Source organism: Coregonus lavaretus (assembly GCF_964263955.1).
Source record: "Coregonus lavaretus genome assembly, chromosome: 11".
NCBI classification, from domain to species: Eukaryota; Metazoa; Chordata; class Actinopteri; order Salmoniformes; family Salmonidae; genus Coregonus; species Coregonus lavaretus.
Window position 1 is genome coordinate 30651268 of NC_139998.1, and position 17105 is coordinate 30668372.

Genomic DNA, 17105 nt, shown 5'->3' on the forward strand with positions numbered 1-17105 from the left:
TCTGATATTTGAAAAAAAAAAAGATTTTACATGAGAGTCTATGAGAGACTCCTGGGCGATTTTCAACCTGACTGAAATCGCCCCAAAAGGGGCGGGGCCATTTGAAGCACGACTTTAGCCTGATAGGACATTTAGTGGCAGATCAGACGTCTAGATTAGAACACTGATAACTACTGTTGCCGTGATATAATTGATTAGAAAAAAAATCCCTTCCTTTTCCCGTTTGGCAGTGCGTCGCCCATATCGCCCTAATGAACACACCGCCCCTGGGTAGGACTAAATATATTTAAATAGTGGAGTAGGGTGGTGTTATTTTATTATCATTATTTTATTTTTTGTGAGTGTAGTGGAAGATGGTAGGGTATTTTTTCAAGCAAAGTATGCCCCAGTATGAAAATGTATGCACTCACTAACTTTAAATCGCTCTGGATAAGAGCGTCTGCTAAATGACTAAAATGTAAAATGTAAATGTAAAGTATAAGGGAGTTGTACTCCAGTGTAGTAGGTGGCGATAATGCAACATGTATTGGATGCCAACCGCCGTTAAACCTAATCGAAGAAGAAGAAGAAGAAGAAGAAGAAGTCACGTGTGTTTGTGAGGCAGAGGTCGTGCCAGTATGCATGGGACGAATAGGGAGGAAGTGTACTCACTAAGCAAGCAGCGTGATGTCCTTTACATATGTAAATGTACTCACTGATCCATATGTTTTTGTCATTATGATACAAACACTGATAGCACAGATGGAACAATGAGTTAGTTATAAAACATATTTGCTGCTAGGATGAGCTGTTGAGGTTGGAACATCGGGTCACATGACCTCAAACTGGTTGATTTCTGTGGTGCTGGCGCTCGGGTGTGTGCGAGTCAAGAGAATAAGCGCTAGTCGGGCATGGATTACAAACGCAGGAGTACATAGCCAGCCATTTTACAAATACGTTTTTACCATAATAATAGACAAAACCTGTCTTAAACATGGGGCAGTGTGGTATCACCTCATCAAAGACTGTGCTGGTTTTTCTGAACCTCATTTTTTGGGTAAGTTAAAACGACATCTTGTCGATTGGGAATTAATGCGCAACATCCCTTCCTCAACATTATACGCAGCAAATTTGGAAGCAACCTGCTAGCCATTCAAGGCAACCTCGGCCCTGTGGCTGTTTATCTATCTTTAGCTTCAATATAGTTAGCTACTGTTTGAGAATTTGGGTTTTTGGTTATTCTAATGCAATGTTATTGCGGTCATGTTGTTGCTATCCCTTTTAGCTATCCCAAAATAGTTGGCTGAACATTTCCTTCGCCTCTATCTCTTTCTTTCCTGTCAGGTTGCTTTGGCTACTGCTGCTAGAGGGAGTTTCATGCAGGGCTTTTGTGGCCCATTTTTCCCAGGACGAAAGGCACTGCCTGCACTGGAGTCTTCCCCTTTTAGCCACAATGGTCCTCAACACAAAGTCTTTGTTAGCTGCTCTTTTTCTGAACTTCAATATGTTAGGATGATGTTTGAAAGATCAATAAACACTGTTCTGTATTGAACTTTGCCAGTCCGTGATCAATCAAATCATTCCAATTGAAGGATTGAGTTATTGTAATGCAAATAGGATGGTTGTAATAGTTATGCTTTTGTGTCAGACATACACCGTTCAGGCCATCCTTAGCCCGCTCAAGATTGGGCTCTTTTTTAAATATTTTTTATTAGGCCTAGGTTAGCCCATTCATATACACTAACTACCTTTAACACAGGGATGGGCAACTTTGCCAGCGGTTTATGGGAAACTGAGTCGGGGTCGCAACTTACTGTTGCGAGTTAAAATAGTAGAATACTACACAATTTCGAAATGTGGTTGTGCATCAGCAGTTTCTCTCTTATGTCAGTCACTGATAGTCAGTCAATTAGCCCATGTCAGGTAAATTTTTTTAGATTGCTAAATTAGTTGAGCGTACAATTATCTAAACTTGTTATCATGGTCTAATTACTGGTTGGGGGGGGGCATTGATTTAGTTAGTCAGTCTCACTCAGATATCATATTAAAAACTGCAAAAATACCTCTCCACCCTATGGCAACATGTGTAGAATTGCAGGAAATTAGCTGTAAAACAGCACATTTTCCTCTCTGCCCAAGGCAAAATGAGTAGACTTGCATGACATTTGTTATAAAGAGCAAAATCTTCTCTCCGCCCCATGGCAAAATGTGTACAATTGCAGGCAAAAACTTGCTTTAAAACTGCAACATTTTCTCTACACCCCATGGCAAAATTTGTAGACTGTGAAGAGGGGGGCCACTAAAATGTTTTGCTCGCAATGGGGGGCAGATGTGGGTACATAAGGACCAATTTTTCATATCAGCGAGAAATAATTTTCTAAATACAAAAGGTTAAACACCTTTTTTTAGGGTTAGTGTTCACACATGGCCATATCTACACGTTACAGCGCTTGTTTACGGAAGACAGAGGTGACCACCTGTGCGAATTGGCTATCTAGTGTTCTTGAACACCTGTGTGTAAGCGAACTGGGAAGGAAGTGTAGTAGAAGTGTAGTTTGGCAGCTGGAGGCACACAACCGTATGGATCTGTGCAAACCTGCTACAGTAAGTGTGTATTTTTTTGGAACGATTATTTCTCGCTGATTTGAGAGAGACATTCCATATGTTTCGAAACCCGAATCGCAAGCGATGATTATTGACGTTTCTAAATGTTAAGCGGTGCTTGTAGCGGAGAACCCTTGGGATAAGGCAGAATGCCTTGTTAATGCCTTGGGTTCTCGAGAGCAAGGTCTACCATATCCTCTCAGGGACCATCAGACTCAGAGAGGCTGTACTCATTTTAACATTAAAATGCTTTTTTTGTGGTATTAATACTATTCCCCCCCCCCCCCCCCAAACACACAGGCAGCAGCAGGGATTTTGTGCTATGTTGGAGCCTACGTGTTCATAACCTATGATGACTATGACCACTTCTTTGAAGATGTGTACACCCTTATCCCTGCTGTGACCATAATTGCAGTAGGAGGCCTCCTTTTCATCATCGGTCTTATTGGATGTTGTGCCACAATACGAGAAAGCCGCTCTGGGCTTGCAACGGTTAGTGAATATTTTCTTATCACCTACTACTACAACGTTCAACCTGGGCTCAGATATCATATCCCTCAATTAGGGGTGGGCGGTATACCGGTATGACGTTGTGCCATGATATGGATTTTGCCATATCGTGCATGTCATGATAAATTAATGTATGAAATAAGGCGTTTTTGTTTAGTTCAACATTTCTGTCAAATGATACAGCCTAGTGGGCTAGTTCAAATTCTTTATTTTACAAAAACAGCCTTTTTTAGCAAATAAAAAAAGTAGAAGAATGGACGTTACACACAATCTGCCCGCCAATCTAAGTCAACAAACAAGCATGCGCAACTGCAAAGTAAACGAACATTTAGTGAAGTAAACTCCTTTCGTTAGCAAAAGTGTCCGAAAAATGAAGCGCACAAGTGTAAGCAAGCATTGAGGATGACTGAAGACAAAAAAAGAACGCTATTGAGGTTGATTTGCAGGACGACGAAGAATTGGTTCGAAAAAAGGGGGCCGCCTCTGTCGTTTGGAACTGGTTTGACTTTAAGATATCCGACCTCGACCAACAAACAGTACTGTGTAAGTTGTGTCGACGCATTGTGCTAGCCAAAGGTGGAAACACCAGCAATCTTTTTAACCACCTGAAAACCCTGCATGTGCGTGAATATGAAGAATCTACCAGAATGTGTGCAACAAACCTCCGGAGCAGCGGAGCGAGTCCCAAGACATCTTCAAGCCAGACCCGCACTCAGCTATTCGTTAGTGGTGCTCCCTATGACAAGAAGAGCAAGAAGTGGAATGAGATAATGAATGCAATTACGTATCACATAGCAAAAGACATGTAACCAATTCAAACTGTGGAGAAAGACTGTTTCAGAAAGTTGATTCGAACTCTAGACCCAAGATACGAGATCCCGAGCCGTAAATACTTCAGCAAAACATGTCTGCCAGAACTCTGCACAGAATGTCGAGACCGAGTTGCCAACGAAATCCATAACGCTGCGTTCTTCTCTACCGACTTATGGTCAAGCCGGACCACTGAGCCATACATTAGCCTCACGATTCATTACATTGACGACAACTGGAAGCTGCAAAGCAAATGCCTTCAGACCTCTTATTTCCCAGACGACCACACCGGATAAATAATTGCAGCTGGGCTGAGGGAGGCACTTTCATCCTGGGGCTTGAAAGTCGCGTCAAGTATGTATGACTACTGACAGCGGATCGAACATCGTCAAAGCATTGGAGCTGAACAAATGGACAAGACTAGGATGTTTCGGACACAGGCTACACATTGCTATTGGTAAGTTTCAACTTCCAAAACACAGAGCTAGGTAGAAAAATAACGTAACTTAAAATGCAGAATAACTATTGTTTTCCTTATCTCCTCTGTTTAAAGTTATAGCTGACTACACTGCCTGATCCTCCTTATACGTTAAGCCGTATGTATATATGTATAAATACATACATACAGTGGGGGGGAAAAAAGTATTTAGTCAGCCACCAATTGTGCAAGTTCTCCCACTTAAAAAGATGAGAGAGGCCTGTAATTTTCATCATAGGTACACGTCAACTATGACAGACAAAATGAGATTTTTTTCCAGAAAATCACATTGTAGGATTTTTAATGAATTTATTTGCAAATTATGGTGGAAAATAAGTATTTGGTCAATAACAAAGGTTTCTCAATACTTTGTTATATACCCTTTGTTGGCAATGACACAGGTCAAACGTTTTCTGTAAGTCTTCACAAGGTTTTCACACACTGTTGCTGGTATTTTGGCCCATTCCTCCATGCAGATCTCCTCTAGAGCAGTGATGTTTTGGGGCTGTCGCTGGGCAACACAGACTTTCAACTCCCTCCAAAGATTTTCTATGGGGTTGAGATCTGGATACTGGCTAGGCCACTCCAGGACCTTGAAATGCTTCTTACGAAGCCACTCCTTCGTTGCCCGGGCGGTGTGTTTGGGATCATTGTCATGCTGAAAGACCCAGCCACATTTCATCTTCAATGCCCTTGCTGATGGAAGGAGGTTTTCACTCAAAATCTCACGATACATGGCCCCATTCATTCTTTCCTTTACACGGATCAGTCGTCCTGGTCCCTTTGCAGAAAAACAGCCCCGAAGCATGATGTTTCCACCCCCATGCTTCACAGTAGGTATGGTGTTCTTTGGATGCAACTCAGCATTCTTTGTCCTCCAAACACGACGAGTTGAGTTTTTACCAAAAAGTTATATTTTGGTTTCATCTGACCATATGACATTCTCCCAATCCTCTTCTGGATCATCCAAATGCACTCTAGCAAACTTCAGACGGGCCTGGACATGTTCTGGCTTAAGCAGGGGGACACGTCTGGCACTGCAGGATTTGAGTCCCTGGCGGTGTAGTGTGTTACTGATGGTAGGCTTTGTTACTTTGGTCCCAGCTCTCTGCAGGTCATTCACTAGGTCCCCCCGTGTAGTTCTGGGATTTTTGCTCACCGTTCTTGTGATCATTTTGACCCCACGGGGTGAGATCTTGCGTGGAGCCCCAGATCGAGGGAGATCATCAGTGGTCTTGTATGTCTTCCATTTCCTAATAATTGCTCCCACAGTTGATTTCTTCAAACCAAGCTGCTTACCTATTGCAGATTCAGTCTTCCCAGCCTGGTGCAGGTCTACAATTTTGTTTCTGGTGTCCTTTGACAGCTCTTTGGTCTTGGCCATAGTGGAGTTTGGAGTGTGACTGTTTGAGGTTGTGGACAGGTGTCTTTTATACTGATAACAAGTTCAAACAGGTGCCATTAATACAGGTAACGAGTGGAGGACAGAGGAGCCTCTTAAAGAAGTTGTTACAGGTCTGTGAGAGCCAGAAATCTTGCTTGTTTGTAGGTGACCAAATACTTATTTTCCACCATAAATTCATAAAAAATCCTACAATGTGATTTTCTGGATTTGTTTTTCTCAATTTGTCTGTTATAGTTGACGTGTACCTATGATGAAAATTACAGGCCTCTCTCATCTTTTTAAGTGGGAGAACTTGCACAATTGGTGGCTGACTAAATACTTTTTTCCCCACTGTACATACATATACACACACAGCTATGCAAATCTATAATATTTGTAAATGTGTGCAATATCCAAACATTACATGGATTACATTCCTTTTATTTATAATTGATACATTAGCCTATGGTTTCAATATATTAATCTATCCTCTCTCTTTCAATAATAAATAGCCTACTCAATAAATGATCCTGTTTTTTAAAGCAACATAGCTCTCTTAATCACAACAGTTGTATGTACATCTATAGATGGATTACATTTGTAATCATGTCCAGTGGCCATGCTGTAAATTGTTGTAATTACAGCTGATGCAATGTTATTTCTATTGAATAATTGTGATTCATATGTAATTCTTTTTCACCTTTTTATTTTTCAGAGAGGAGTGTCCAAAACGAACCTTGGGTTTCCCGGGCCACAGGAGTGTGCAAGAAAGTGGTCAGCACATTTTCCTATAGTTGGAAGAAGCAGAAGGCCCTGACAAGTGCACAGGATAAACTGAGCCTGCCCCTCCACAAGCTCATCACGGAATCCCCGACAAGGTGGGGATCTCGGCTGCAGATGATGGAAAGAGTCCTGGAGCAGGAAAAGGCCATCACACAAGTCCTGGCAGCAGACAAAAAAACACGGCACCTTGCACCCTCCTGGCAGCACTTAAGCCCCTCCAGGATTTCACAGATGCCCTGTCAGGAGAGACATACTTACAGTGGGGAGAACAAGTATTTGATACACTGCCGATTTTGCAGGTTTTCCTACTTACAAAGCATGTAGAGGTCTGTAATTTTTATCATAGGTACACTTCAACTGTGAGAGACGGAATCTAAAACAAAAATCCAGAAAATCACATTGTATGATTTTTAAGTAATACATTTGCATTTTATTGCATGACATAAGTATTTGATACATCAGAAAAGCAGAACTTAATATTTGGTACAGAAACCTTTGTTTGCAATTACAGAAATCATACGTTTCCTGTAGGTCTTGACCAGGTTTGCACACATTGCAGCAGGGATTTTGGCCCACTCCTCCATACAGACCTTCTCCAGATCCTTCAGGTTTCAGGGCTGTCGCTGGACAATACGGACTTTCAGCTCCCTCCAAAGATTTTCTATTGGGTTCAGGTCTGGAGACTGGCTAGGCCACTCCAGGACCTTGAGATGCTTCTTACGGAGCCACTCCTTAGTTGCCCTGGCTGTGTGTTTTGGGTCATTGTCATGCTGGAAGACCCAGCCACGACCCATCTTCAATGCTCTTACTGAGGGAAGGAGGTTGTTGGCCAAGATCTCGCGATACATGGCCCCATCCATCCTCCCCTCAATACGGTGCAGTCGTCCTGTCCCCTTTGCAGAAAAGCCTCCCCAAAGAATGATGTTTCCACCTCCATGCTTCACGGTTGGGATGGTGTTCTTGGGATTGTACTCATCCTTCTTCTTCCTCCAAACACGGTAAGTGGAGTTTAGACCAAAAAGCTATATTTTTGTCTCATCAGACCACATGACCTTCTCCCATTCCTCCTCTGGATCATCCAGATGGTCATTGGCAAACTTCAGACGGGCCTGGACATGCGCTGGCTTGAGCAGGGGGACCTTGCGTGCGCTGCAGGATTTTAATCCATGACGGCGTAGTGTGTTACTAATGGTTTTCTTTGAGACTGTGGTCCCAGCTCTCTTCAGGTCATTGACCAGGTCCTGCCGTGTAGTTCTGGGCTGATCCCTCACCTTCCTCATGATCATTGATGCCCCACGAGGTGAGATCTTGCATGGAGCCCCAGACCGAGGGTGATTGACCGTCATCTTGAACTTCTTCCATTTTCTAATAATTGCGCCGACAGTTGTTGCCTTCTCACCAAGCTGCTTGCCTATTGTCCTGTAGCCCATCCCAGCCTTGTGCAGGTCTACAATTTTATCCCTGATGTCCTTACACAGCTCTCTGGTCTTGGCCATTGTGGAGAGGTTGGAGTCTGTTTGAGTGTGTGGACAGGTGTCTTTTATACAGGTAACGAGTTCAAACAGGTGCAGTTAATACAGGTAATGAGTGGAGAACAGGAGGGCTTCTTAAAGAAAAACTAACAGGTCTGTGAGAGCCGGAATTCTTACTGGTTGGTAGGTGATCAAATACTTATGTCATGCAATAAAATGCAAATGAATTACTTAAAAATCATACAATGTGATTTTCTGGATTTTTGTTTTAGATTCCGTCTCTCACAGTTGAAGTGTACCTATGATAAAAATGAAAGACCTCTACATGCTTTGTAAGTAGGAAAACCTGCAAAATCGGCAGTGTATCAAATACTTGTTCTCCCCACTGTATGTCCTACACTTAAGCCCCTCCAGGATTTCACAGATGCTCTGTCAGGAGAGACATACTTGTGTCCTATCTGAAGCCGGTCCTCCATTTGTTCAAGACTGAGGTTCTGAAATCAAATGAGGGCGAAGCCAAACTGACCCGAGAGATTAAGATGAGGGTCCTCCAATTACCTGAATGACAAAAACACCGAGCCTGAAACAGATGAGCTGCTCACCATGGCTACCTTTCTGGACCCAAGGTTCAAGACCACCTACAAGACCACTGAGAAGCTGGTGAAGGTGAGAGCTGCCTCCGAGACAGAAGCCCTTCTGGTAGGGAACACAGCCATGGGAGACTTATCTCTTGAAGAGGACCAGAGTGAGAGAAAGAAGCTGCCACTGCTCCACAATCAGCAAAGAAGTCCAAGAAGAGCCTTGGAAGCTTCTTTAAGAAAACCAGTAGTGCACCTGCCTTAAGAACCCAGAGACAGGTCATCGAGCAAGAGCTGGATGGCTACACTCTGATGATGGCAGCAGACAGTGAGGCTGATCCTTTGGAGTGGTGGCGAGTTGACGCATCCAACTTCCCACAATTGAGTTGTCTGACAAAGAAATACTTATGCATCCCTGCCACAAGTTCACCCTCTGAGAGAGCATTTAGCACTGGGGGCAATGTGGTCACATGCCACAGGCAACTTTGAAGCCAGAAACAGTCAATAGGCTGGTGTTCCTGGCACTGAACTTGTGAAGAGGGAGGCAGTGAATTGTTACATGCTGAACTGAGAAACATACAGACTCTGGTTAATGCTTGAAGTTAATTTGAAAAGGTTTACAACTTGAATTCATAACCGGTGTTATACAATTCTTATATTTGGCAGGAAAAAGTTTACATCTTGAGTACTTTAAATATGAGTACATTTCATTTTACTGCATATTTATTTAACTCATATACCTTTGTTTATGTTTCATGTTTGCACAGCTTTACAACAGAAGTAACATTTTTATTTTTTTAAGTGTACAGTATATCGTGATATTATATCGTTATCGTCCGGACAGTGGAAAGAAAATATTGTGATATGAATTTTAGTTCATATTGCCCACCCCTACCCTCAATCCTGATGACCGATTACTAAATGCATAGCCTCGGTTCAGGCTACAGATATAAGAGTTCATGTTTTGTATCATGTTGGATAATGCTTCATTACAGTTTATTGATTTAAATATGCATCTTATGAATGCTAGGCACCCTTTTATTTTCAGGAGTTTCTTCTTCTAATTATTCCTCTTTTCCCCACAGTTTGTCGTCCTTCTCCTGCTGGTGTTTGTGACAGAAGTGGCTGTGGTGGTTTTTGGTTATATTTACAGATCAAAGGTGTGTAAAGCCCTATTTGCATGGGACTAGTTTTACTGGGAGAGTTGGGGTTGTGTAATTATGTGTACGAGCACAAATTACCACATCCGTAATTTAAGTCCCCCGTCCGACTCTGCCATGTCGGTCATTTTTTACATAGCAGGAGAGTAATAATTCCTAAAACCTACTGTTTGTCGACTAACTCCAAGGTCCTCTGATAATACTAGTCACGTGCGAAACGACATCCCTGTGTTTTGAGAGAAATGTCTTGAGTTTGACAGGTGTTGCTTGTGGTTTGAGCAAGAAAACAATAACTGGTTAGATAAATTGATGCTTAAAACTAAATGCTGCACATAACCTATATATGAAGGACCTACTGTACATGTATCAACTTTCACAGTGAATGCTTTTGTTTATATGTTTGTGCCAAAGAATTGAACATCGGCAAATGTGTAATGAAAAAAAATATTGCTCCTATTTAATGCAACCTTTGCTGTTAATAGATCGCAAAGCAGCATTCCAACTGAGCTAACTTTTGGCAATGACAAGTTCACTTTCTCATCCATAGCCTAAAAGCGCATCTCAAGTGCAAGTGCACTGTTTAGCTCACATCTGCAGGCTGGGGGGCATTTACAATGTCTACTGCAGATCGCTAAAATAATGATTATGATCACACTTCCTCATTTAAAATATTGTGGCGACACTATACCAAAAATTGTTAGGTAGTCAAGCACTAGTTATCAGTGTAGCCTGTTATCACCTGGATATGTTGAAATATCTTCAAGCCTAGAATAAAAACCTCCAGAATTACAGGGGTCTGTTTGGAAAAAACTAATCCCGTCTGAATCTTCCTTTGGAATAACGGATATTCTGAGGTAATGATTACGTAACCAACATTCTCTAGTAAAACTAGTTCCATGCGAATAGGGTTTAAGTAAAGTACATATCAAGGAGACAGTACGTTTGTGCAATAAATATTTTGTTCAGGATACCAATTCTCTGGATACGTTCCCAATGGGAAATGTTTTTCTACCAACCACAATATTACCCATTTTCTCCATGGAAAACATAATAGCCGCTATGTCGTTTTCTATTTAGCCTACATGTTTGGAGATTCGTTTTCCCATGACAGGAAAAGTGCTATCCAAAGTGAAGTGATTTGATATAGTGATTGGTATTCATCAGAAAAGCATTGAGGTTGTGTAAGATGGACCTATTAAGCACAGTTACCTGTTTGTTTACAGGTTGAAGATGAGGTCAATCACTCCATCCTGAAGGTGTACAATGAGTACAATGGCACCAACACAGACGCTCCGAGCCGTGCCATTGACTACGTGCAAAGACAGGTGAGAGCATGAAACTTGAGCAATTCATGTTTTGTGTAACAATTTAAAAGTAATTTAAAGCTGTATTGAATTGACCTAGTATTAACCATCACCATTTGTCATGCCTGCAGCTCCACTGTTGTGGGATTCACAATTACTCAGACTGGAGGAACACACGCTGGTTTAATGAGTCTCGAAACAACAGTGTACCAGTGAGCTGCTGCAAACCTAACATCAGCAACTGTACAGGCTCTCTAGCCCATCCTGGAGACCTCTATCCAGAGGTAAGAGATCCAAAACATACCTATGCTTTTCTCGCTTGCATAATATACAAATTGATTCTCTTACACAATGTATTGTTTGTGTGTCTCCAGGGATGTGAAGCCCTTTTTGTGAAGAAACTAAAGGAGATTATTATGTATGTCATCTGGGCTGCACTGACATTCGCTGCAATTCAGGTACAATAAAACTTCCATCAGCTCTTTCTTTCAACTAATGGGGTGGAGATGCCCGTGTCCGTGGAAGCCGCTCAGCCAAGGTGGAGAAAATAGGATTCTGCTCTATTTTTCAAGCGGCGCCAGCGTTGTTGACCAATCACAGTAGAAAATGTAGCTTGCGTGGTGATATACGTCAGCAGCGTTGTTGACCAATCACAGTAGAAAACGTAGCTTGCGTGGAGATACATCAGCACGTACGTCCAACAGTAGGACCGGCTAACTTACCCACTCCAGCTAGCTGGCTAACTATCAGTTTACAGAGTCCCGTTTAACAATAACAATAATTGTGTTGGCGCGTTCTAGCATGCGTTCGCATATTTCCGTTAAAGAACGCCTACTTTGTGAAGGGCGTGTGTACAATAACTCAATTTGCCTTTGCTCTCCTTCTAAACAACCCAATTTTTTGGCAAAGGGTAAAGTCTATTAAACTTTATCCACTCTGTTCTTAACATATTCTAGTTTTGGGAACAGAAAACTGAATTGAGATCAAATGTTTCATCGATGAGAAGATTAGCAGAATGTCGGCCAAAGTCCATCTTGTTCCATCTCCTTCCACTGCCGGCCACTGGGCTTCCTCTCACTACCATATTTGGTAGTGGAAACGCCATGCTTCACATGTATACATCCGGTGAAATATCTGTCTCATTGTTCTATCTGTGCTGTTGCCCTATTTTGTGAAGGCACTAGCCGCTTTGACTAGAGGGACAAGTGGGGTACTCTGCGGGGTACTCAGCGACTTTCCGCTGTCTGTCTGAAAAGCGCTTATGGTATGAGTCATGAAGTGATTCAGTATGAAGGCTGAGTGGGCCTGAGGTATGCCCTTATTATGTTAACCCCCCTGCCACACTCCAGCAGTCTCAAGGGACAGGGCCCAGAGGGGACTGTTACATTTTTCATAGACAGGTTGGTTGTTTAGCAACAAAACTGACACGTGCGCAACTATGGGGAAAATCTGACTGGGTTGGCTTAGATTGTTGTCAACATGTAAACTACATTTAGTCTCCAATGTTAATTGAAAACATTAATACATTTGCAAAATGAGCACTTGTCTCTCAAATACATAGTTACAGTTGTCTGGTTAGCTAGCTAGCGAATTTTAGCCATATTAGCATTGACATGAAATTAGTCAAAACACCTCCAAAACAAGACATGGTATCAAGAATAAGATGAAACTACCTGAAACAAGTCACTTACGATTCCCCACATGGCAGTTTCTTGTCATTGTTGGTAAGCTGTCTGGCCATCCAGAATCAAAACAACTCAGACTTCTGTCCCATTGAAGCGTGCGCATTGTTTTCGTGACAGTCAGCTAACCCATCTATAGGGACAGAGAAAATGCAGCTGACTCACATCTAGGAATTCCTGGGAAAGGGGGAATGGCATAACCACAAGGTCATCTCAAACTGGGCTAAATAGAGGCTTAAGACAATGGTGTCCCCAGCCAATTTATCTTGACTTGATTGATATATTAGTTACTTTGATTTGTTACAAATATTCATAATCATATTCTAACCGAAATTAAGTCGGTGGATTAAGACGGCATGTTATTTGCTAGATTTACCCCTTTTCATTCCTTTCGTTTGACCACAATGAGGGGGCAGCTGCATGAGCGAGAGCTGCGTTAAAGCTCTGTCATTCATCACTTGATTTGTTTTTCTCACCGAAATTACTGGACAGCAAAAGGTCCTAGTCTACATTTAAATAGCTGTTTATCAATGTACTGTAGTTTCTTCCTTTTATAATGTCACCTCTGGATTTCATCATTAGATTATCTTATTTTATGGGCTGATGAGGCATCTGTGTGGATGTGAATTTGCTGGTTTGCAGTACTTCTAGAGGCTTTTGACCCAGATGCTTCCCTGTTTGCTGCTAATGTAGTATCTTTGTGTCCTTGCTCAGCCTTTCCTGGGAGACTAGTTAGCTTAGCGTCCAGGTCAGAGGTTGACAGGTGACCTCCTCAGGAAGGTATGGATGGAAGACATGGATGACACTATACTTCAACCCCTGCTGTTTTCCTTGCCTAGGTATTTGGGATGCTGTGTGCCTTTGTGGTGCTGTGCCGGAGGAGCCGTGACCCTGCCTACGAACTTCTCATGACAGGGGGAACCTACGCATAAGGAGGACTCTACACTCTCTCACACACACCTAGGCTCGTGGCTTTGTCAGTGGAGGGTGGTTCACTGGCTTGTAGTTCAGGTTTCCTCTACTGTAAGTTGAAAAGCTCCTCACACACAGTGGCTCATACTCCAAAATGGTGAAGTGGTGAAAAACCTATTTATTTACATGCTATGTAATTATATATATATAATTTTTTTTTATTGCTACAAGCCATGGATGAAGCCTCTGAATTATGGACCTACTGTACGGAATACTTTCCTCATGTCTGTTTGCACTATGTGTATGGCTTTGGAATATTTTATAAATATTTAAATCTATCATGTAAATAACTGAGTTGAAGATTCCCTGTGTGTACGAGGTTGCCTTGTGCTACTGCTTTGTTTGTCCAGACCTCACCCTTCAACAGCACCATTCTGTTTCTGATAAGAAGCAGTGGAACTATAGGCAGTATCCAATCAAAGTCACTGGATCAACCCACCAGGAATGAGTAGTAACCAAAGTGCAGAAAATGAACTGATCTGCTTTGCAAGAATGTGGGCATTTGATTCAGTGCAGTTAAACAGGCTTATTTAGGAATAATCCACATGCACTGTTACTGAGCTTTTCTGTTGTACTTTCTGTGTGCAGTTGAGCACACTCATGAGATGTACAGTCGTGGTCAAAAGTTTTGAGAATTACACATTAATTTTCACAAAGTCTGCTGCCTCAGTTTTTATGATGGCAATTTGCATATACTCCAGAATGTTATGAAGAGTGATCAGATGAATTGCAATTAATTACAAAGTCCCTCTTTGCCATGAAAATGAACTTAATCCAAACATTTCCACTGCATTTCAGCCCTGCCACAAAAGGACCAGCTGACATCATGTCAGTGATTCTCTCGTTAACACAGGTGAGAGTGTTGACGAGGACAAGGCTGGAGATCACTCTGTCATGCTGATTGAGTTAGAATAACAGACTGAAAGCTTTAAAAGGAGGGTGGTGCTTGAAATCACTGTTCTTCCTCTGTTAACCATGGTTACCTGCAAGGAAACACGTGCCATCATCATTGCTTTGCACAAAAAGGGCTTCACAGGCAAGGATATTGCTGCTAGTAAGATTGCACCTAAATCAACCATTTATCGGATCTTCAAGGAGAGAAGTTCAATTGTTGTGAAGAAGGCTTCAGCGCGAACAATGCCTTTTCCAGCATGATGGAGCACCTTGCCATAAGGCAAAAGTGATAACTAATATCTCGGGAAACAAAACATTGACATTTTGGGTCTATGGCCAGGAAACTCCCCAGACCTTAATCCCATTGAGAACTTGTGGTCAATCCTCAAGAGGCGGGTAGACAAACACAAACCCATAAATTCTGACAAACTCCAAGCATTGATTATGCAAGAATGGGCTGCCATTAGTCAGGATGTGGCCCAGAAGTTAATTGACACCATTCCAGGGCGAATTGCAGAGGTCTTGAAAAAGAAGGGTCGACACTGCAAATATTGACTCTTTGCATAAACTTAATGTAATTGTCAATAAAAGCCTTTGACATTTATGGAATGTTTGTAATTATACTTCAGTATACCATAGTAACATCTGACAAAAATATCTAAACACTGAAGCAGCAAACTTTGAAGACCAATACTTGTGTCATTCTCAAAACGTTTGACCACGACTGTAGGCCTAGTTTTAAAATAAATTTTCAAAAAAAATGTGCGATGTAGAGAAATGTTAACCAGAGATGAATGTAAATAGAATGGGGAGAAACTAACATGGAAATAAACTGTATATTCCATCCAGAATATTGTCTGTAGTTTCTCTGCACACACCCAAGACCATAGCCATGCCTAGACATTAGAGCTGTATGGTTTTCTCCATACAAAGCACCCTGATGTTCAAACACTAACACTAGTTATCTGAGAGTTTGTCATTGGCAGAGCCAGGGAGTCTGGTCCTAAATCACTTGTGTGGAAAGGGGTTAAAATTCACCTCTTTCCCAAGGGGAGCTGACTTGAAGTGATTCATGTTGCCATGCTTTTGGTTAAGCACCGAGTCAGATGATAAGCCTTGTCATTAGATCCTTAAATTGGGTACTAGGGTGCCATAGGCAGTTTTGGACCTTGTCTATATTAAAGCTACAAATAGTACTTGCAGAGTGTCTCTCTTACTCATCAGCTAACAGTAACACAGTAATTGTATTTATCTTATTTGTGGACAGGGACTTTGAGACAGGGTCTTAGAAGAGTGACCAGGTGCCTCTGAACAAGTTGGATCAGTCTGTACTGTCGTGATTGTCTTGAGTCACAAATGGACAGCTGCTTGTGGGGTTTTCAAAAATAAAGCCTATAAGGTTGAGCCATTCTGTTGAGGTCACATTGTGTTAGTAGGCCAAATTGTGACCCAAAGAACTATACTGAACAAAAATATAAACGCAACATGTAAAGTGTTGGTTTCATGAGCTGAAATAAAATATCCAGAAATGTTCCATATGCACAAAAAGCTTATTTCTCTCAAATTGTGTGCACAAATTTGTTTACATCCCTGTTAGTGAGCATTTTTCCTGTGCCAAGATAATCCATCCACCTGACAGGTGTGGCATATCAAGAAGCTGATTAAACAGCATGATTATTTCACAGGTGCAACTTGTGCTGGGGACAAAAAAAGGCCACTCTAAAATGTGCAGTTTTGTCACACAACACAATGCCACAGATGTCTCAAGTTTTGAGGGAGCGTGCAATTGGCATGCTGACTGCAGGAATGTCCACCAGAGCTGTTGCCAGATAATTTAATGTTAATTTCTCTACCATAAGCCAATGTCGTTTTAGAGAATTTGGCAGTATGTCCAACCCCACAACCACAGACCACGTGTAACCACGCGAGTTCAGGACCTCCACATCCGGCTTCGTCCCCTGCGGGATTGTCTGAGACCAGCCACCCGGACAGCTGATGAAACGAGTATTTCTGTCTGTATTAAAGCCCTTTCTGATTGATCACCCATGGCTGCCCAGTCGGAAAATCCATAGATTAGGGCCTGAAGAATTTATTTCAATTGGCTGATTTCCTTATATGAACTGTAAACTCAGTAAAATTGTTGCGTGTTTATTTTTGTTCAGTATACATAATAGAGCATAGATTACTCGTGTGTGTCACACATCTCTATACATAATCAAAGGATTGCTATTTCAGAGAAAAGTATTCAAAGGTATTTTATTTTAAAAAATGGGAGTCCGTTAAACAGCCTGGCTAACCTTTGTGAAAACTGACAACTTAATTTGCTAGTTACTGCTGTCATCATCCCAACATTTCAAAATATTTATGTAAACACGGCCAAAGCCAGATTCCTTTACTTCATAAATACATTTTAAATCGTCAAAGTCGAATAGTATCCCTAATGGCCTAAACTCACCAAAGGTGATCCTGCAAGATTTATTTTAGAATGCATTATT

General features: G+C 41.8%; 1 protein-coding gene across 2 annotated transcripts; it reads left to right on the plus strand.

The window, feature by feature from the left end:
* Window positions 1-614: 614 nt before the first annotated feature.
* Window positions 615-15455, plus strand: LOC311136934 (tetraspanin-3-like). Of its 2 annotated transcripts, XR_014613901.1 has the most exons (8): window positions 615-1036; window positions 2884-3075; window positions 9684-9758; window positions 10982-11083; window positions 11194-11346; window positions 11437-11520; window positions 13584-13767; window positions 14515-15455. XR_014613901.1 is itself a non-coding variant. In XM_084171255.1 (7 exons), the coding sequence occupies exons 1-7, from the start codon at window positions 974-976 to the stop codon at window positions 13674-13676; spliced, it is 762 nt and encodes a 253-aa protein (XP_084027381.1). In that variant the 5' UTR covers window positions 861-973; the 3' UTR covers window positions 13677-13867. The 2 variants fall into 2 exon arrangements, 1 of the variants encoding a protein (XP_084027381.1); XM_084171255.1 differs by lacking the exon at window positions 14515-15455 and having other exon boundaries at window positions 861-1036; window positions 13584-13867.
* The last annotated feature ends 1650 nt before the right edge of the window (window positions 15456-17105 follow it).

Coding starts and splice junctions, on each gene's coding strand:
- LOC311136934 (XM_084171255.1), top strand. CDS start 974: ATGGGGCAGTGTGGTATCACCTCATCAAAGACTGTGCTGGTTTTTCTG. Junction 9,759..10,981: donor GTTATATTTACAGATCAAAG/GTGTGTAAAGCC, acceptor GTTTGTTTACAG/GTTGAAGATGAGGTCAATCA. Junction 11,521..13,583: donor TGACATTCGCTGCAATTCAG/GTACAATAAAAC, acceptor TTCCTTGCCTAG/GTATTTGGGATGCTGTGTGC.